Source organism: Pristiophorus japonicus, chromosome 2 (assembly GCF_044704955.1).
Source record: "Pristiophorus japonicus isolate sPriJap1 chromosome 2, sPriJap1.hap1, whole genome shotgun sequence".
Lineage (NCBI taxonomy): Eukaryota > Metazoa > Chordata > Chondrichthyes > Pristiophoridae > Pristiophorus > Pristiophorus japonicus.
Window position 1 is genome coordinate 335,430,502 of NC_091978.1, and position 22,623 is coordinate 335,453,124.

The following is a 22,623-nucleotide window of genomic DNA, read 5'->3' on the forward strand; positions in this document are numbered from 1 at the left end:
GCAAGCATGAGTATATTTAGGTTAAAATATTTCAATCAGCAAGTGGTCATATTTTATAATGGAAGAAAATTCCAGTCTCCTGATTGTTACTCAATCTAAAGCACAAACCTCTTTTTATTTTTTGTGATTTTAGATAGGGTAATCCAAATTTTAAGTGGGCGAACATTCCCTTGTTCAGCGGTTCTTATTCTATAGGTGGCCAGTACTTATAGATGATTGCATGAAATTAGATCTAGTCACCATTTTCCATAGTAAATGTCTTTTCTAAATGATGTTTGATGCTTCAATCCATGATTTGGAGTTGAGAACCAGTCTTAAGTCTTAACTGGAATGATGCTAACGCTGAAAAGTAGCATATCCCCAGGACCACAGGGCCGGATTTTTGCGAGGTTTGCGACCAGGTTTTCGCCGCGATTTGACCCTCTGCAGCGAAAACCCGGTCGCAAAGTCCAAGTGGGATTCTCGGGTACCTGTTTGCGGTGACACTTTCAAGTACCGCCGGGGAGAGGTGCGCCGACGTGCAACGACTCAGATTGCATTTGCATCCGAGTTTCGCCACTCTCCCGACCCGTACGCCACACCCAGAATAGCAACAGGTCAAACATGTTGGTGCCAGCAGCGGTAAGTATGAAAACCTGCAAAAAAGTTAAGTTGACAAGTTTTTATTTTTTAATTTTTTTTGCAGAAATTCAATAGATAACGGTCTTGTAAATGTTTTTGGAATGATTTTTTTTCTTTTTCACCCCCACTGAAGGCCTCTCTCGCAGCGCTCCCGGCCCCGGACTAAAGTTGCCGAAACTCGTGGTTTAGAAACATAGAAAATAGGTGGAGTAGGCCATTCAGCCCTTCGAGCCTGCACCGCCATTCAATAAGATCATGGCTGATCATTCCTTTAGTGACCCTTTCCTGCTTTCTCTCCATACCCCTTGATCCCCTTAACCGTAAGGACCATATCTAACTCCCTCTTGAATATATCCAATGAACTGACATCAACAACTCTCTGCGGCAAGGAATTCCACAGGTCAACAATCCTCAGTGAAGAAATTTTTCCTCACCTCAGTCCCAAACGGCCCACCCCCCCCATCCCAAGACCATGCCCCCCAGCCCTGGACTTACCCAACATCGAGAACACACTTTCCGCATCTAACCCATCCAGTCCCGCCAGAATCCTATGTTTCCATGAGATCCCCTCCCATCCCTCCAAACGCCAGTGAATAAAGGCCCAGTCGACCCAGTCTCCCCCCATGACAGCCCAGCCATCCCCAGAATCAGTCCGGTGAACCCCCGCTGCATTCTTGCACTATGAATGCTTGTGCAGCGCCTCCCTTACCGACATAAAGGCCGAAAATTCGGGCTAAAAACAGTAGTGCAGCGAAAACGGTAAGCTCATGTATCGCTACCGTTTTCACTGAAACCCCCCGAAAGCAGAAAATCCGGCCCATTGCTTACTGTGAGAATACCTAGTTGGACACTGTTCATTAAGGAATATCTTCAAAAGAGAATGCTTTTACATCTTATAATACAGAAACCCCTGTGTGATTTAGGGGCTTTTGTCTAGCCTTTTTGAGTAGTATGGAATAGGAACTGTGAGCGATCATATCTTGTAAATTAGTAGAACTGCAAGAATTTTGGACTTTAAATAGATCAGTTTACCATTTGTGTATTTTTGCTTCAATATATTCCTTTATCTGTACTTGTAAATTAAACTGAACAAATAGCTTAGCCCATACACAGCAGTCCGACAGTGTTATCTTTAACTGATGGGAGACCATGTATTCTCCAGCAAGTAATTGACCATAATTCAAGGTTAACAGTTAAGCTTTGGCTACATTAACCCATACACAGCAAAGGATAAAGGCACGGTGTTTTACTCACTGTATGCATATGGAAACTAGCCTGGAGAACAAGGCAACAGTCCAACTGCAAGTGAATGCTCACTTTTTAAATAAATAAATACAAAGGCAAACACTGGAGGGGGAGTAGGGCTTGCATGTTTCCATTACTTTAATTATCAAACTCTTGATTTTTCTCTCACTTCACCCCATATCTGAAACGGTAATGTATTTAATACCACAACAAATAAATTTTGGATTTTTTCCTTACCCTCTCTATTTCATGACACTTCTTGAGAGATTCTCCATATTTGTTCATTGACTGATAGGCCAGAGCACACTCTGTTTGGAACCACATACACTGCATCTCATTCAGATTGTCCACTGCAGCTGTTCCTTCCTAGTAAAACAGGGTTACATTTAAATATGTCACAAACGAGCATGTCACCTGGAAGTTCTGACACAAAATTTGGAAATTATACCATATCCTAGCTAATAATCATAACACCATCTGAATATTTGAAGGACAAGTTAGTGAAAATAACTCTCTGGCAAGCTTAGCTGAGTTGTTTGGTTAAGCAACCAGTTAAAACTATTAAAACAAAAGAATACATACATTGCATATGTCTACACCATTCTTCATGTGGCACACAATAATTCACATTCATTATGGAAGGTGTTTTAAAGTTCTCTTTTCCAGACAGCAAACTACAGGTAGTACTTTTATTAAAAAGTATCCATACCAACAGCTATGTAGAATATCATGAAAATCATGTACAAATGAATTTAATAAAATCAAATTCACACCATGCTATTTGTAAACAACTTGTAATGTAATTTATATTCTTAATAACTGTTTGTACTGTACAATTATCTAGCAATGAAGATACCAACTCTCGTAAACTTGGAGCACATTTCCTCAGCTTCTTTCACCAGGTTGGCCTTTAGCATGTATTTAGCACATTTGGAATTTATAAATCTGTCAGCTGTATCCAAGGCTTGAGCCTCATCCATCCATTTGGCAGCTTCCTTTATGTTCCCAGCATGCTACAGGGCAAATAACAACTCATTAGACAGGAGGAACTAATGTAGTTCAATGTTACCAACATTATTGCAAACTCAAATCTTTAAATTACTTACATTATGAACATCTTAAATACATTTAAAATTCTTCAAATTAACTACCGATCCAGTAAACTTGTAAATTAAATCTTTTAACGATAAACCAATTTATAATTTATACATCCATATTTAACTGGTTTCTTCTAAATTTCCAGTACCACAGGAAAAATAATTTCTATTTAAAAAAAAAAAGACTGCATTGCCAGGTTGGTATAAACTGAGCAGAAAAAAATAGAAACATTACAACTTTGTAACCCATAACTGTTTAAACATTCCAAAGTTTAGAAAAGGTCTCAATAAAGACCAGAACTTTTGTTTTATATTTTTACCTTGTAGATTTTGGCCTTGACAAGGAACAATTCTATGAGAGTAGGGGTACTCTCAATTGCAGCATTGATGTACTCCAAGGCCAGAGAGGGTTGCCCAATTCTATCATAATGTTGGGCTAAAAAGTACTGGACCCACAATCTAGTAGTAGGTGGTTCTAGGTTTCCATCATCTATAAATGAAGGGGGAGGAAAACTAAGATCAAATAAAAGCTTAAATAGTTTCAGGGCAACCGTACAAACCAAAGGCAAAATTATACAAGATGGTTTTTATGCTTCTGCACAACCCACGAGAGGCTGACTGCCTATACTTTCATTTTTCTTCAAGGAAAATTACACATTCGGCCACAGTTCACAACTCATCACAGGGTTACGGACAAAAAGCAGGAATATGGGACTAAGCACGACTGCTCTTTCAAAGAACCAGCACAGGCACAACGGGCCGAATGGCCTATTTCTGTGCTGTAAGTTTCTATGAATCCATGAATCAGTTTTAGAGGATTTTAACAGGCACAAGTTAACAAAACTGCACAAGTGAGCAAATCCCCAATAAATTCAATTGATGATGTAGGTTGTACAAAACAAATGTACATAAAGCATAAATATACTGCCTTGACATTGATGTATGGATACATGGAAATAAAATTAGAAGAGGAGTGTACAAGTTAAAGCAGCACATAGGGCTCATAGAACCTTACAGCACAGGGGGCCACCATTCAGACCAGCTTTTGCTATGGCAATACAAAACCAATTCCACTACCCTGATTTCTTAAAGCTATGAACCTTCCTCAAACATATATCCAATTTTCCCTTCCAAGGTGCAATACTCTTTCCCTCAACCACTCCCTGTGGCAAAGTATTCGATGGTCCAACAAGCCTCAGTGCAAAGGAATCACTTCTAACTTTTCTCTTTACTGAATTGCAAACTGATTGGCATCTATTCCCCAGATGAACTAATCTTTCCCCTATTCACTATTAAAACTCTAAATTTCAAAAACCTCTTAAATTTCTTCTTAGCCATCTCTGCTCCAGTGGAAATTGTCCCAGTATCTCAAGTTTCTTCTCAATCAGTTTCCTATTTCTGGCATCATTCTGGTGCATCTACATTGTATACTCTCTATGGCTTTAATGACCTTTCTATAATGGGGGACACAGCACTCATAACTGTGGACTAACCAATGTTTTGTATAAATTCACCACTTTTTCGCTCTTTTACTCTATGCTGTTTATAAAAGCCTAAATTCTACTGACTTTTTTGTGACTTTATCTACCTGCACTTGCAGATAGAGAAGAATGACACAACCACCCCAGCCCACCTCCAGCACTGGAGTTCTGCTGTACATGGAGAAACTGCAGGAAATTCAAATACTTCTACTTGGACATGATCTACTAAGGAAAGAAAAAAAAAAGTACACACTTAAGTCAACTTCAGCACTGCACACTGTCTCCTGGAATTATCACTGCCTTTCGACTTGCAACCAATTATGGGGAAGCAATACACCCCTCCTACTAAGGATACACGGCTGAACACTTACAAATGGCTCAAACATGTACGTGCTCCAATTGAAGCAGGAACAGTTTTGGCTTAGTGGTAGCACTCTTACCTCTTAGTCAATAGGTCATGGGTTCAAACCCTACTCCAGGACTTGAGCACATAATCTAGATAGTGCGGCATTATCACTATAAAGTGCTTTGGGATGTCCTGGGGATGTGAAAGGTGTTATATAAATGCAAGTTTTCTTTCTTTTAATCCAATAATAACTATTAATATTGTCAACTCCTTTCCCTCCCCCCAAATTCTGTAAAGAAATAGATGGAGAAAGGGAAAATGATCCAGACTATTTCACATCATTGATGTGATTAAATTACAGATAGATAATGTCAACACTGAACACATGCAAACTAATTTAAATAAAAGTTTTTTTCCTAAAAATGACTTAAAACACAATTGAGTAATTTAGTTTAATCTACACTCGTAAAAAATTATACTGTGTTCTATTTTACAGTAGACAATGGACAACATATTGGAAGGAGGCTAATGTAGGCCCCATTTCAAAAAAAGGTGGCAAGGCAGACCCAGATAACTATAGGCCCATCAGTTTAACATCAGTAATAGGTAGGATGCTTGAAAGAATCATAAGGGATGCAATATATGAATACTTGGATAGAGAGGGATATTAGGGACACCCAACATGGCTTCATTTAAAAAAAAGAGATAATGTCTCACAAATCAAATTGTATTTTTTGAAAAAAAGTTAAAGTTGGTGGACAAGGGAAGCCCAGTAGAAATTGTCGACTTAGATTTCCAAAAAGTTTTTGGCAAGGTACCACATAAGAGGCTTCTCTACAAGATCGAAGCCTCTGGTATGAGTGGAAATATATTGACATGGATTCAGAACTAGCTGGCAGGATGCAGGCAAAGAGTAGTTATAAATGGATTTGGATCTGTTTGGAGGCCGGTCACCAGTGGTGGCCTGCAGGGATCAGTGTTGGGACCGTTGCTTTTCACAATTTTTATTAATGATCTGGATTTTGGGGTTGGGGGCACAATTTGCAAATGATACAAAGATCTGTGCGAGTGTTAGAACTGTAGAAGATGCTCGTCTGCTTCAGGTAGATTTTAATGTGTTGGAAGATTGGACTCAAGACTGGAAAATGTGTGTAACTTCGAAAGGTGCAGTGTTATGCATGTGGGCAGGGTAAATACTTAACATTTATACACCATTCAGGGAAAGGCATTAAAGATGGTGGAGATAGAAAGAGATTTGGGCATTATAGTGCATACATCCTTAAAAAGATACACGAGCAATGCCGTGCAGCGATAGCTAGAGCAAATAGGGTGTTGGGGTGTATCCATAGGACAATTGAGTACAAGATGAGGTGTACTGTTTTGTCCTTATACAAGACCGTAGTTAGGCTGCACTTGGAATACTGTGTCCAGTCTGGTCTCCTCACATGGTGGGTGATATTGAGGCTCTGGAAAAGGGTGCAGAAGATGGCCACTAGACTAATTCCAAGTCTAAACCAACTTAGTTATCAAGATAGGTTAAAAGGGACTCTATACCTTAGAGCAGCATAGACTTAGGGGGGGGGGGGGGGGGGGGGGGGGGGGGGAGATGATTTGAGGTTTATAAGATGATGAAGGGAATAGACTGTGTTCCAGCTGACAGTTTATTTCAATTAAATAGGTTAGGCAGGATCAGGGGTCACAAATTTTAGTTGTACAAGGCTAGATCTAGGTTACATGTCAGGAGGTAGTTCTTTTCACAGAAAATAGTAGACCTCTGGAACAAGCTGCCGTTTCATATAGTGGATGTAGACTCGCTGAATTCCTTCAAGCAAAAGCTGGATTTGTTTCTGGCTGCGGCAGCGATCACCTCTTAGACAGTAGGTACTGTAGGGAACTGAATGGCCAGAGTGATCTTCTGGACTAGTTTCAATTGCCTAGATGGGTCAGAGAGGAATTTCCCAGATTTCGTCCCCTCAAATTGGCCTGGGTTTATCATCTATTTTTTGCCTCTCCCAGGAAATGACATGGTTTCATTTAGAATGGATTGTCTATGTTAATACACAGGGTATCGCAATTGTGTGGGGCAGGCTCGATGGACCAGATGGTCTTTACCTGTCCGTCATTGTTCGTATATTCATATGTTCGTATCAGCATAATGTTGAGGTTAATTAATCCATCATAATAACTTTTATTTATATAGCGCCATTAACGTAGTAAAATACCCCAAGGCGCTTCACAACAGTGTTACAAGACAAAACAGATAAATTTGACACCGAGCCACAAAAGAATAATCTTAAAAAGGTAGATTTTAAGGAGCGTCTTAAAAGGAGGAAAGAGAGGTGGAGGGGCGGAGAGGTTTAGGGAGGGAGTTCGAGCTTCAGGCCCAAACAGCAAAAGGCACGGCCGACGATGGTTGAGCAGTTATAATCAGGGATGGTCAAGAGGCCAGAATTTGAGGAGTGCAGACATCTTGTGGGGTTGTGAGGCTGAAAAAGATTACAGAAAGGGGGAGGGGCAAGGCCATGGAGTGATTTGTAAACAAGGATGAGAATTTTGAAATTGAGGCTTTGTTTAACCGGGAGCTAATGCAGGTCAGAAAACACAGGGGTGATGGGTGATCGTGACTTGGTGCGAGTTAGTGCAATGACCTCAAGTTTACGTAGTGTAGAATGTGAGAGAGCAGCTAGGAATGAGTTTGAGTCGTCAAGTCTAGAGGTAACAAAGGCATGAGGGTTTCAGCAGAAGAGCTGAGGCAGGGATGGAGGCAGGCAATGTTACGGAGGTGGGAAAACGGTTTTAGTTACGTCGCGGATATGTGGCTGGAAACTCATTTAGCGGTCAAATATGACACCTAGGCTGCGAACAGTCTTATTCACCCTTAGATTGATGCTAGGGAGAGGGATGGAGTCAGTGGTTAGGGAACGCAGCTTGTGACAGGTACCAAGGATAATGGCTTTGGTCTTCCCAATACTTAATTAGAGAAAATTTCTGCTCATTCAGTACTGGATTCAGTACAAGCAATCTGACAATTTAGATCCCAAGCAGGGGTCGAGAGAAGTGGTGGAGAGGTAGAGCTGGGTGTCGTCAGCGTACATGTGGAAAGTGACTCCATGTTTTCGGATGATATCGCCAAGGGGCAGCATATAGGTGAGAAATGAGGGGGGGCCAAGGACAGATCCTTGGGGGCTACCAGAGGTAACGATGTGGGAGTGGGAAGAGAAGCCATTGCAGGAGATTTTCTGGTTACGATTAGATAGATAAGAAGTGGAACCAGGTGAATGCAGTCCCACCTAGCTGGACGTTGGTGAAGAGGCGTGGGAGGAGGATGGAGTAGTCAACTGTGTCAAAGGCTGCAGACAGGTCAAGGAGCGATAGTTTATCTTTGACACTGACAAAGATGTCATTTGTGACTTTGATGAGAGTTGTTTCAGTACTCTGGCAGGGGCGAAAACCAGATTGAAGGGATTCAAACATTGAATTCATGGAACGGTGGCCACGGATTTGGGAGGTGACAACACGTTCAAGTACTTTGGACAGGAAAGGGAGATTGGAGATGGGGCAATAGCTGTATAATCTTTTTTCTACCATACAGAATAGGATGTTTCCATTAAGCTTTGTGCTCCATAAAAAAAAATCAGAGGTAACATTGGATCAGACCTACTCAAAACTTGATCAGACTGTGCGGAGTTGACCACATAAAGGGCCCAAGTTTCGGGCCGCGCCGTTCGACCTGGACGCCCGTTTTTTGCGCCACAAAGTGCGCCTGAAAAAAAACTTCCAGATTCTCCGGCTCCCTGCTGGTCCTCTGGCCCTCAGCGCGGTGCAGCACAAGCTGCAGGGGGCGGAGCTAGGTCCCTGCGCTGAAAACAGTGCCGGGAGCTCTGCACATGCGCGCTACAGTGGGCGCGCAAGTGCAGTAGCTCCAGACGCCTAAAACTGTGTGTGAGGGGCCCGAAGCACGCAGCCCCTAGCCCTGGCTGAATGGCCTCACTAGGGCTGCGTGCATAAGGCTCCTCCCACGCCCAGCTCCTGCTTCCTCCGGACCGGACCCGACTTGACTCCCGCTCCCACCCCCGCCACTGGACTCCTTCCCCCCCACCCCGCGCTCCCGACCCCCCCGGACCCCGACGCCACCTACCTGTCAATCCTGTAAGTCTAAGCTTGAAGTCTTGGGCCCGGCCGGTTCAGCCTCCCTCTCCTTTTTTTTCTCTCTCTCTCTCTCCCTTCCTTCCTTCCTTCCTTCCCTTCTCTCCTCCCTCCCTCCTCTTTCCTACCCCCCCCTCTCCTCCCTCCCTTCTCTTCCCCCCCTCACCTCCCCCTCCCTCCTCAACCCCTCCCCTCCCCACCCACCCCCTCGCTGTCAGAAACACAGACACTGACAGACAGAGAGTGAGAGACACACACAGACAGATAGAGACACTGACAGAGACACACTGGGCAAGGGGGGGGGGGCATCCCAGCACGCTGTTGGAGGGCTCCCGGTGCTGCGGTAAGTAGAAAATGTTTTATTTATTAATTTTTTTTGATTGGTTTATTGGTTGATTTATTGATGTTTTTATCATTTATTATTGATGATGGCTCTTTATTTGTAAAACTGAAGTGTTTAATGTTTGTAAACTTCCCTTTAAACCCCCCTCCCCCCATTCCCTACGCCTGATTTGTAACCTACGCCTGATTTTCTAAAGTGTAGATAAGGTTTTTTCGAGCGTACAAAAATCTTCACTTACTCCATTCTAAGTTAGTTTGGAGTAAGTTTTCACTGCCGAAACTTTGAAAACAGGTGTAAGTGGCCGGACACGCCCCCTTTTGAAAATAAAATTCCGTTCCAAAGTGAAACTGTTCTAACTGACTAGAACTGGAGCAAACTAAATGCCGAGAATTTGAATTTCTAAGATACTCCGTTCTACACCAGTTGCTCCAAAAAATCAGGAGCAACTGAGGCCGAAACTTGGGCCCCATATTTCCTGTAATTTAACAGTCTTACTCAGGAAAACTATTGTACTGGAATTCTTTCCACTTGGCTCTAGATAACCCTGAAAGCAAGGTGGTGCTAGCTGGACAAGCAGTAGGAGACTTGGCAATGATCTGCGCTGGTTGGTTGCATGGTTTTAGCTGGTTCAGTGCCCTTTAGAGACATTTATTGGGAGTTTCTTCAGCCTTACCTCGTGTCAACCTGCACCTAAATTCTCAGGGCTTAGGAAACTGGGCCGTGTCATTAGAGAGAATGTGCACTCCACCACATCAGGCGAACACAAATCTCTCAGTAGTTTGGTTTAGAATTTTAAGCATGATGATGAGTTTCTGGTGTGGAAAATATAAATATCACTCAGGTACACATAAATATTTGAAAAAGCTTTAACTTGCATCTAGCTTGTGGTGTATCTGATCTAGGAGTATTTGATGTTTATGCTGGTTGCAAAAGTAGAAAATATTCCATTTCCCAGCCGTAACATTCCTTACCTGATATGCAAGTAAAAATATTAGACAATTTAAAATCTAACAGTTCGTCTTATTGACACCAAGCTTCAATGTTTACACACATGTACAGATTTGTGTAAGATTTCTAGCCACCTGATATTGAAAGGAACCAAAAATGAGCACACCCAGAAAAAGGTCTTAACGTTACAGAAACAAAATCGATATTAAAGGAGCACTTGATGCAATTGATTTATTACTCTACAGATGCATTTAAAAAAAAAATTAACGCCAGTACATTTGTCAAGTCCACTGAGGTAACAGACAGGACAACAATATACATGGTTTCACATTAAAAACAAATGCTTCAAGATAGAGACTTAAAAGTGCTGTGTGATTAAAATAGCCAAACCACCACCTCCATTCAATAGTGTATGTTTGTGGAAAGGGTCAAAGAATGGAGGCAGGTTCAAAATTCAAGTCATGTGCTTACAAACAAAAAAAAACTTACCATTTGGGTTAAACAGGTTGCAACTTTTCAAAGATGTTTCATACCCAACTACTAATTCTTCTAGAATCGATACCTATACAAAAAAAAAGACCCTTAAGCTTTCTCTTTTAAAACACAACTAAGAACACAAGAGCTTTGATACAATTATGAACAAATTGGTTACCTTCTCTTTATCATTGTACAATGATTTAAGGGTAGTAAACACAGGTGGACAACCTTTGCTGAAATTTATCCTCAAATATTTGTCCAAAACTTCTCTGAATTTTTCACCTGGCAGGAAGAAAAAAAGTGACGGGTTTCAATTACAGAAACACAACTGACATCACAGCACACAACCAGTAACTTTTTAATATCGTTTTCAGAACAGACAAAGTCACTCAGACAGACCATTCCAAAACAATACCATAAACCTACTCAACACAGTAATCTCTGAAAAGTCTTTGAAGTACATCAATACCATTATATCCTCCACAAAGGTGCAGGAGGGGAGGACAACATAGGGAGAGAATTAAATTGGCTTTATATTGACACAGGACCCAAATATAAACTGTTCACTTGGAGCAATAATCAAAAAAAATATTCCAAAGATTTTCACCAGGTCAGAGTAACAACAAAATATGCTCCAATTGGTACATACCCCAGGGCACTCGAGCACAAGCACACCTGGCAGGTGGATTGCCTGGTATTATACACGTGGCACTAAAGCTCGAATATGTTGCAACCTACATTTTCTTATCATTTTATTTGTGTTCATATTAAATTAATCACAATGCAAACTTATAGGCCAAACTGCAATACGTTAAAAGGGCTCAGTTAACGTGATCCTGTATGCACAAAAATAAGTCAATCAACACCTCCATGTACTGGTCCTGAACCCTTACCAACAACCGACACAATTATGGAGACCCAAGTTACTGGACAGGTTTAAAAGTGGAAGGAATTCACCATGGCCTATCCAAGTCAGGAACATATTGAGAGCATCAATAGTGAATAAAGGAAATGCTGTGCAAAATTCCTAAATTGTCTTCCCCCAGCTGATTACTAGGAGAGATAGAAGACACTACACTATAGATGTCCTCCCTTCACTTTCTCCATAGAAGCTGGGATAACCAGTCCAACTGCAGTTTCTTATTTTGCCTGCAAGAAAGAAATCACTAAATCCCCAACTTGGTCGACACCCCACAGCCAGGCAGGCCATTACAGAAATACAGAGGCACATACTAAGTCAAGGGCCACAGTTGACAATCACAAATGGACCACAGGACAGATGAGTGCCACTGTATTATAGCAGCCTTATTCTGAGGACTTGAATAGTAGCAAAATAAAATTAGGGGATGTTATTGCTCCCTGAAAAAGTGTAAGAATTTAAAACAATTCAGGGGCTTATTATTCCACATAAACCTCATCTGCAGTAATCTATTCTGCCAAAAGTGAGGTAAATTCTCATTTTTAGAACACATTCTCCCAATGAAAGCAACAGGATTCACCTAGTCACATCTTTCTGAAGCAGCCCAAGTATTAGTTTCCATTTCAGTATAGTTGAGCCTATATCCCATCAGGCAAGTATATAATTAATCTGTTAAAGAAAATTCTAGTAAGAAATAAAAATGTCCCCATATAAGTTAAAATATTCAGTTTTGAAAAATACCACCCACCATTGCATAAACAAGAGATTTTGAAAAGATTATTTCACTCACCAGATAAAAAGTTAAGAGGTAGCCTTCTCGGCACCAGCCCTTTAGGATACTTAGTCCAAGCATTTTCATAGACATTGAGTCTCTCCTCCACATTGACTAAAAAGATAGAATTAAAAAAAATATAAACAAACAGTTTAGAGTTAAATGAATTCCACAGACCAAAAATAAATTAGGTTAAAAAGTTGGGCTTTGGCTCCTCAATGGTTCAGTATTATGTGCTGAGCAGCTCAATCACACAGTAAAGTGCTGGTCTGATTCCTGGTTGGGTTAGCAGCTATCAAACAGGGAGCCAATTGAGTTGCTACAATTGGGCTCAGCATTCCTGGTTTCAGGGGCGGGAATTGAGAAAAAGCAGCCAGGGTTCCTACACTTGACTGCTAACTAGCCCACTCGATCGAAAGTGTACATGAGTGGACATTGGGCGAGAACCATGGGTCTCATCATAATGCCCTTCCCTTCCCCTGCACTTCTGGTAGAACAATACCTAAGCCTTGGGAAGAGGGTAAAAATTGGCAAGAAAAAAGGAAAAAAAAGCAAACTCTTCTTTCCACAACCTTTTACATGGCTTACCGTCCACATTTTCGTCAGCACACTGAAGCAAGTCTAACCAACCTTCTTTCCCTTCCTCCCCTACTCAATTTCCCCAAAATTATTCAAGTTCAAAGTGACATTCCAAAGTGTCTGCTCAATTACCTGAAAACCAACCCCCTTCCCATACCTTCCAGGGAAGGCAAGTAAATTGTTCATAGGCATATGATAAGGATATTCCAAGATCAATTGTCAATGGTCTTCATGCCATGATTGTTCGCGTTTGGTAGTGAAGTGACAATGTGGCCTGCCCAACGGAGCTGGTCAAGTGTGGTCAGTGCTTTGATGCTGGCGATGTTAGCCTGATCGAGAACACTGACTGACAATTCAAAAAGGAGTTAGATGTAGTCCTTACTACCAGGGGGATCAAGGGGTATGGCGAGAAAGCAGGAATGGGGTACTGAAGTTGCATGTTCCGTCATGAACTCATTGAATGGCGGCGCAGGCTCGAAGGGCCGAATGGCCTACTCCTGCAGCTATTTTCTATGTTTCTATGTTGGTGCGTCTGTCCTCCCAGGGGATTTGCAGGATCTTGCGGAGACATCGTTGGTGGTATTTCTCCAACGATTTGAGGGGTCTACTATACATGGCCCACATCTGAGCCATATAGGAGGGCGGGTATCACTACAGCCCTATAGACCATAAACTTGGTGCCAGATTTGAGGACCTGATCTTCAAACACTCTCTTCCTCAGGCGGCCGAAGCTGCGCTTGCGCACTGGAGGCGGTGGTGAACCTCGTCGTCAAGGTATGGAAAGTGGTCCACGTTATCCAGGGCCACAGCCAAAGCAAGCACTTTACTCGGAACTCCTATATGGCAAGCGAACACCAGGTGGGCAGAGGAAACGTTTCAAGGATACCTTCAAAGCCTCCTTGACAAAGTGCAACATCTCCATCGACACCTGGGAGTCCCTGGACAAAGACCGCCCTCAGTGGAGGAAGAGCATCTGGGAGGGCGCTGAGCACCTCGACTATCATCGCCGAGAGCATGCAGAAAACAAATGCAGGCAGCGGAAGGAGCGTGCGGCAAACTAGACTCCCCACCCACCCTTTCCTCCAACTGTCTGTTCCACCTGTGGCAGAGACTGTAGTTCCCGTATTGGACTGTTCAGTCACCCGAGAACTCACTTAGAGTGGAAGCAAGTCTTCCTCGATTTTGAGGGACTGCCTATGATGATGACTATCATACCCAGTCTTACCACAGCAAGTGAAAGCATTGTATAACACATAATAATTTCTAATTACAAAACCTTTGCTTTCCATTCTATTGTAGAGCATCAAGTGACGATCTTTCAGATTGCACAAATCACATTCATTACTTTGCAAAGTTATTTTAAATGTTACTATATTTTTGTTGTTAGCTTAGTTCTTCAGAATATAGAGGATGACTAGATTTTGAATTGGGTAAACATCGGAAATCTGTTCATATAACTTTACAAAAACACATTAAGACTAACTTATGCAACAGAAATTTGATCTTGGATCATGTCTCATTTCAAACTCAGGTTTCCCACCTCTTCCCTTCTCCTGCTCAAGGAAGATCATCACCCATAAGCACCTTTTCCCAGTCAAGAGCCAAAACTTGTTGTGGGGATCAGAGAATGAAAATTCACATTGTGTCATTCCACAGCAAGACACATCTATGTAATAATAGAGGAATTATGGAACCCTTAAAATGTATGATAGCTAAAATCCAAAATCTAAACATTAACTATAATAGTCGCCGTAACAGAAATGTCCACACTTGCAACCATAACTCACCAGGCCTCAGTGCTTTTTCTAATCCTTCATAATAAGCCCAGTTTTCAGGATTTCTCTCCAACAACCGTCTGTACACCTCTGCGGCCTCCTTTAGTCTGTTCAGTTTTAACATCAGCTCCCCTGTTTTTAGATTAGATCAAATCATATCTTAAATCACAAATGTAATAGTATGAAGTTACCATTTGGATGGAACATATTACCCATTGAAATGTTTTAAATGACAGTCATTTAAGTTTACTGAGCTTTCTTTGGAGGGAGGGCAGGGTACCCAAAAGGAGGATACAAGTTCAGAAAAATATGAAGTCTACAAACTGTGCTACTAGAGCATGCACTCTGTCCCTAGAGGCTACTAGTGAACCATGTATATTCTGCACTTGTTTTAAAGGCAGAAACTGCACTTAGTGGTCATGCAGCTAAAAGGGACCAATCCGAAAAGTAATCAAGAACCAACTATTCGGATATCATACATTTACAACATTTGGAGATTTCATGAATACTAGGTTAGAAATGCTTTTTAATTCTGTATTTTATTTAATTCCATTTAAGATCGTGACTGGTAAGTCGTACCTTTTTTTTTGCTGCCGTACCTCCTTTAATTTTCACCTCGTGAGCGGCCTACAGTCCCGTGAAGCTGTCGCAGATATCTACCGTGGCAGCTTGACGGGGCGCCACCGAATTTTCGCTCCAGGGCGAAAAGTGCTCGTTGCGCACGGTGATGTGCAGCAGCACGGGGCGCTACCGGTCGCCACTAAACTCCCATAGAATTTCACAGTAGTCAGTAGCGGTGCCGTGCCCAAGTGAAAAGCCGTTCCCCTGCGCTCCCCACCCCACCCCGCAGCGCGAACAGGAAGCACAAACGACCTCAATTCCTCCCTCCAAAGAATTGAGAGTAGAGAACAAAGCAAGTCATTTAGTACTAGTTTTTAAATGTATTCACCAGTTTAACTGGTTATTTTCTCACCAGGTAATTACAAAATGGGACAGTCTTTATACAAGTTGCAATGAATAGAGAAATTTGCTTTACCTTGGCACTCCTCCACAGCCAGTTTGTCACAAATTTGTTTTTCATGATTGTCAAGATGGTCCAGAGCCTCTTTATACATCCCTCCTTCCCGCAGCACTTGGTTCTGGTAAAGCAGCAGTTCACTATATTCATAATCAATTTTATCAGGAGATGCCTTTAAAAAAAAACAGGGATTTAGTAAATCCTTTGACTTAAGGAACCTTTCAGTAAGTGTGCTTAAAAATAGCAGTACAAAATCAACTCCCACTCCACCCCCCCCCAAAGGCAGGTGTACAGAATCAAACAAGGTCTTTACTTTGTAAGAATTTACTGCACACCCATGAAGTGAACATATTGCTTTTAAATTGTTCTAAAAAGTTACTGCTTCCTTTTTTTCCCTTTGCACCTTCAAATTCAGTCGCCACCACAGCCTTCGCAACACTTTGCTCTTCAGATGCAAGAGTTCAAATTTCACTTCTTGCCATAACTTTATTTGAACCCCTTAGCCTCACTGAAAACCTTGGGCTTCAACTGGATATTTTTTACCCAACACTTGAGAGCACTTTCAATCATGTCAATTCTAAGTATGCATAGCTTCCAGAATTTTCCAGCATGTGATTCGTTGAATCCTATGAGGATTTGTAAATCTCTTTGCTTTTTCCAAAAGGACGAAAGAAACTGGTGCACAAGTGTAAAAACACACCAGAAGAGTACCTTCAGAAACCGCACCGATGAGTTTCCATCCATTTATTTTAAAAGCAGAAAATGTACACTTTAAGGCAGGAACAGAAAGATAGGAACTGGCTGATGATGAAATGAGCTGGCGGTACCCGACGTGCCATGAGGAGTGGGGACCCGAGGATTCCTGAAGTGCCAGCAGCACTTTGGCTCCCATGTGCTTGGCCCCCTCCCTCAAAACACTATTGAGTAGTGCTTCCAATACTGCCATATCCCAACAAATTCAATGTTCCAAGACATACTTCCCGAGTCTTGCTGGATCTCTGGGTCTCCCTGCTCAAACTTCCTCCCACTTCTTTGATCAGACAAACCACTCTTGGGAGCTCTCAAACTTCTAGATGCACCTCCGCAATACTCTTATGTCCCTCTCCCAGTTATTCCACCCCCTGCTCCAATGTTCCTTGCAACCCTCTTCTTCAATGTGCCCAAACCCTACCATCCCACGACTGCTAAAGCCTAGGGCTACTCCTAATGTTGTTAAATTCAGTGTCCTTGAAAATACTATTTCCACTATTGTTTTGATAAAACATCTCACTTTTTCTTTTATCAATACCATGGGACATCTGCTAGTACATGGCACACTCTCAACTTTTGAACATCTCCTTATTCCACCCTTCTTGCCTCATTCAAAATTCTCGTTCTCTACCGCCCACCCAAATAGGATAAAAACTTTATCACGGATATATCCTCACTGTTTTCCTCCCTCAGCCTATGCATCGAGCAACTTCTCATCCCTGGTGACTTCAACCTCCATCTCAATTCATCATGCTCTCTCTCTCTCTCTCTCTCGAGTTCACTACCCTCCTGCCCTCCTTTAATCTCTCCCTCCATGTAAATTCCTCAACCCATGTTCACGGCCACCCCCTTGACCTTGCAATCTCTCGTGGCCTTGCTATTCCAACCGTATTAATTAAAGATAAAGCCATCTCTGACCATTTCCTTGTATCACTCTCCACCCACACCCCCCTTCCCCAATCCAAACCTACTTCCTTCTGCATCCGTTCATGGAAAAAACTCTACAAACTTTCGTACAACTGCACTTATCAATTCAAAACTGTCCAACCTTTGGCCCTCTTTTAACAATATGTCTGCAGCCACCAATCTGCTCAACCACACCCTCACCACCACCTTTGATGCCCTAGTCCCTATTAAAAAGATTACTCTCTCCCACACTGGCTGATCCCCCTGGTTTAGCCCTCATCTACACTCCCTCATCAAAAGGGCACAGACTTGAATGGATGTGGTGGACAACTGGTTTAGCCATTCACCGCCAGATCTGGATCGAACACATAAAACATTATCGTTTCCTACTCTGGTCTACAAAAGCTACTCATTATTGCAGGATCATTCTGGATTGCAAAAATAAAGCCCGGCTATTATTCTCTACTGCTAACCGTCTCCTTAAAACCCCTCTCCCCATCTCCACCACACTCACCAACAAGTGTCAGGAGCTCATGGACTTCTTTGTCTCAAAGACCAGCTGCTTCTGCGAGTTCCCTTCCTTCAACTAGCCCACAGGGCCAAACTTCATCTGAGGCTTGCCCTAGCCCTAAACTCATATCTTTCTCTATGATCTCCCCTCTTGATCTCTCCAAACTCATCTTATCCATGAGACCCACTTCCTGCTCACCTGATCCCATTTCCACTAAACTGACCACCAAACTTCCTTTTTTGGCTCCCACATTAGCTGACATTTTAACAGTTTTCTCTCCTCAGGTACTGTCCCCTCTCCTTCAAATCTGCTGTCATCACCACTCTCCTCAAAAAAAACAACCCCTGACCCCACTTTTCTTACTAGCTATCGCACCATCTACAACCTCCCTTTCTTGTCCAAAGTACTTGAATGTGTTGGCACCTCCCAAATCCGTGACCATCGTTCCATGAATTCAATGTTTGAATCCCTTCAATCTGGTTTTCGCCCCTGCCACAGTCCTGAAACGGCTCTCATCAGTCACAAATGATATCCTTTGAGAGTGTGACAAAGGTAAACTATCCTTCCTTGTCCTTCTGGACTTGAATGCAGCCTTTGACACAGCTGACCACTCCATTCTCCTTCAACGCCTCTCCACCACATCCAGCTAGGTGGGACTGCACTCGCCTGGTTCCATTCTTATCTATCTAATCGTAGGCAGAAAATCTCCTGCAATGGCTTCTCTTCCCACTCCCGCATTGTTACCTCTGGTGTCCCCCAAGGATCTGTCCTTGGCCCATGTTTATTTCTCATCTATATGTTGCAGCTTGGAGATATCATCCGAAAACACGGAGTCAGTTTCCACATGTACGCTGACGACACCCAGCTCTACCTCTCCACCACTTCTCTCGACCCCTGCTTGGTATTTAAATTGTCAGATTGCTTGCAGACATCCAGTAATAGATGAGCAGAAATGTTCTCCAATTAAATATTGGGAAGACCAAAGCCATTATCTTTGGTCCCCGCCACAAACTGCATTCCCTAACCACTGACTCCATCCCTCTTCCTAACATAAATCTGAGGGTGAACAAGACTGTTTGCAACCTAGGTCATATTTGACCCCGAAATGAGTTTCCAGCCACATATTCACGGCATAACTAAAACCACCTTTTCCCACCTCCGTAACATTGCCCATCTTCACCCCTACCTCAGCTCTTCTGTTGCTGAAGCCCTCATTCATGCCTTTGTTACCTCTAGACTTGACAACTCCAACTCACTTCTGGCCAGCCTTCCACATTCTACACTATGTAAACTTGAGGTCATCCAAAGCTCAGCAGCCCGTGTCCTAACTCGCACCAAGTCAGAATCGCCCATCACCCCTGTGCTTTCTGACCTACATTGGCTTCCGGTTGAACAACACCTCGATTTCAAAATTCTCATTCTGGTTTACAAATCACTCCATGGCATTGCCTCTCCCTATCTCTAATCTATTTCAGCCTCACAACCCCACAAGACGTCTGTGCTCCTCAAATTCTGGCCTCTTGAACATCCCCCATTACAACCGCTCATCCATCGATGGCCGTGCCTTCAGCTGTTTGGGCCCTAAGCTCTAAAAGCCCATGGGATCCAGGGCAAATTGGCATGTTGGTCCAAAATTGGTTCAGAGGCAGGAAGCAAAGGGTAATGGTTGATGGGTGTTTTTGTGGATGGAAGGATGTTTCCAGTAGGGTTCCGCAGGGCTCAGTGCTAGGTCCCTTGCTTTTTGTGGTATACATCAATGATCTAGACTTGAATATAGGGGGTATGATTAAGAAGTTTGCAGATGATACAAAAATAGGCTGTGTGGTTGATAAAGAAGAAAGCTGCAGACTGTTGGAAGATATCAATCAACTGGTCAGAGCAATGGCAAATGGAATTTAATCCAGAGAAGTGTGAGGTAATGCATTTGGGGAAAGCTAACAAGGAAAGGGAATATACATTAAATGGTAGGACACTGAGCAGTGTAGAGGAACAAAGGGACCTGGGAGTGCATGTCCACAGATACCTGAAGGTAGCAGGCCAGGTGGATAAGGTGGTTAAGGCGGCATACGGAATGCTTGCCTTTATTAGCCGAGGCATAGAATATAAGAGCAGGTGGGTTATGCTTGAACTGTATAAAACACTGGTTAGGTCACAGCTGGAGTACTGCGTGCAGCTCTGGTCACCGCATTACTGGAAGGATGTGATTGCACTGGAAAGGATAGAGAGGAAATTTACGAGGATGTTGCCGGGAGTACAGAAGCTTAGCTATGAGGACAGATTGGATAGGTTGGGTTTGTTTTCCTTGGAAGAGAGGAGGCTGAAGGAAGACGTCATTGTGGTGTGTAAAATTATGAGGCCTAAATATAGTGGATAGAAATGGCCTATTTCCCTTAGCAGAGGGGTCAACAACCAGGGGGCATAAATTTAAAGTCATTGGTAAAAGGTTTAAGAGGGGATTTGAGGGGAAATTTCTTCATGTAGAGGGTTGTGGGGGTCTGGAACGCACTGCCTGAAAGGGTGGTAGAGCAGAAATCCTCACCACATTTAAAAAGTACTTGGATGTGTACTTGAAGTGCCATAACCTGCACGGTTATGAACCGAGTGCTGGAAAGTGGGATTAGGCTAGATAGCCTCTTATTGGCCGGCGTGGACACGATGGGCCGAAATGGCCTCCTTCCGTGCTGCAAATTTCTATGATTCTAACTCCCTCCCTACCTCTCTTTCCCCCTTTAAGATACTCTTTAAAACGTACCTCTTTAAAGAAGCTCTTGGTCATTTGCCTTAATTTCTTCTGTTGTGGCGCGGTGTCAAATTTATCTGTTTTGTTTTGTAACACTTGAAGTTTTACTACTTTAAATGTGCTATATAAATAAAAGTTATTATATTAAATTATTAATAGCTTTCTGGCGGAGTCACTACGGGGCGCTATGGGTGCCACGCAAACCAAATGTTGCATCTGTGTTGATACCGGAGGCATTGCGCTACCCTCCCGGGTGATACTCCTCAGCGCTGCCGGTACCGGCACACAGAATTTGCCGAGCGGCGTCAATGCCGGCGCTCACGGTTGCAAACCCTCGCATGAAGCGCTATCCAACAGAGTTTCTCCCCCCCAGAATCTATATTTCTCAGCTTTGAATAAACTCAACAACCCTACATCCACAGCCCTTTGGGGTAGAGAATTCCAAAGATTCACAACCCTCTGAGTGAAGAAGTTCCTCCTCATCTCAGTCTTAAATGGCCGACCTCTTATCCTCTAGTTTGAGACTCTCCAACCAGGGGAAACAACCTCTCAGCATCTACCCTGTCAATCCCCCTCAGAATCTTATATGTTTCAATGAGATCACCTCTCATTCTTCTGAATTTCAGAAAGTATAGGCCCAATCTACTCAATCTCTGGATGTGGAGAACGTGTTTCCATTATTGGGGTGGTGGTGGGAAGGGGTTAGTTCAAAACCAGGGGTCATATGCAAGATAGTCACTAATAAATCCAATGAAGAATGTAAGAGAAACTTGTTTACCCAGAGAATGGTTAGAATGTGGAAGTTGTTACCACATGGAGTAATTGCGGCAAATAGCATAGATGCATTTAAGGGGAAGCTAAACAAATACAAGGGAGAAAGGAATAGAAGGATATTCTGATAGGGTTAGATGAAGTAGAGCTGGAGGAGGCTCACATGGAGCATAAACACCAGTATAGACCTGTTGGGCCAAATGGCCTGTTTCTGTGCTGCAAATATATAATTCAAATTATATTACGACCTGCACTCATGGAATACATATCATTCAACTTTACATACAGTAACCTCTATATAGTAAACTTTACCACTAAATATGTTTGTTGATCACCCTAAGTTTAAAAAAATCTTCAATAGTGCTACCTAAAACAATGCAGAAGCTGCAAGTAGTGTGAGACTCTGGGAAGAGAGAAAACATACACTGATATTTCACAGAATGTCAAATGTTTGTACAAATCTCTTTTGGACTGGTGCAAAATGAACAAAAGTTAGTTAGACCTACTACACAATTTTACTAGAGAATAAAAGCACAAGAAATTGAAATAAAAGAACCAGAATAAATTGGCAGAAAATTTGTATCATCTAATTATCATCTATTCACTTCATTTTGCTGGAGAAATAATCCTGCTCATATCAGGAGTCTCTGCTGTAGTTTTGACCACGAGTTCTGTGCGCTGTAGTTTGGTGTTTAAATAGACTGTTTGCTGTAAGTCCCTCCCCACCTCCAACTCATTGGCTACACAGTGGTGTCAATATTCACTCCTTAGGACATATTCAAATGGGCTCCCAAGTATGGCAATGGTGTTAAATCATTACTTCAAATCGGTCTTCACTCCTGTAGACAATGCTCAATTACCAGCTATGGGTTATAAGCAGATGATAAAATTGTATATATTGAAATAGCTGAGGATAGAATTTTAGACAGAACAAGGAAGCTTAAAATAAATCAAGCTGCTGGTCCAAATGACATCCACCAGAGGGTGATTAAAGTGATGAGACATGTGTTTTGCAAGCATTATTATTCCCTTGGATTGGAAGGATACTCAAGTAGTTCAGATTTTCAAAAAGCAGAAGTCAGATGTAGGGAACTATGGGCCCATTCATCTGACATCAATTATAGGTAAGATGCTTGAAGGGATCATAAGAGATGCTCTTTGAGATCACCTGGATAGAG

The 22,623-nt window shown here is 42.5% G+C and overlaps 1 protein-coding gene across 1 annotated transcript in view; it reads right to left on the reverse strand.

Annotated features, from left to right (window-relative positions):
* Positions 1-22,623, reverse strand: part of naa15a (N-alpha-acetyltransferase 15, NatA auxiliary subunit a) — a 78,556-nt gene that overhangs the window by 18,991 nt on the left and 36,942 nt on the right. The window contains exons 6-13 of the mRNA XM_070872146.1: positions 15,786-15,939; positions 14,762-14,881; positions 12,414-12,509; positions 10,880-10,986; positions 10,717-10,789; positions 3,284-3,453; positions 2,727-2,879; positions 2,104-2,232 (exon numbers count right to left, since the gene is read on the reverse strand). Coding sequence (XP_070728247.1) covers positions 2,104-2,232; positions 2,727-2,879; positions 3,284-3,453; positions 10,717-10,789; positions 10,880-10,986; positions 12,414-12,509; positions 14,762-14,881; positions 15,786-15,939 — 1,002 coding nt within the window. The remainder of the gene's footprint in view (positions 1-2,103; positions 2,233-2,726; positions 2,880-3,283; positions 3,454-10,716; positions 10,790-10,879; positions 10,987-12,413; positions 12,510-14,761; positions 14,882-15,785; positions 15,940-22,623) is intronic.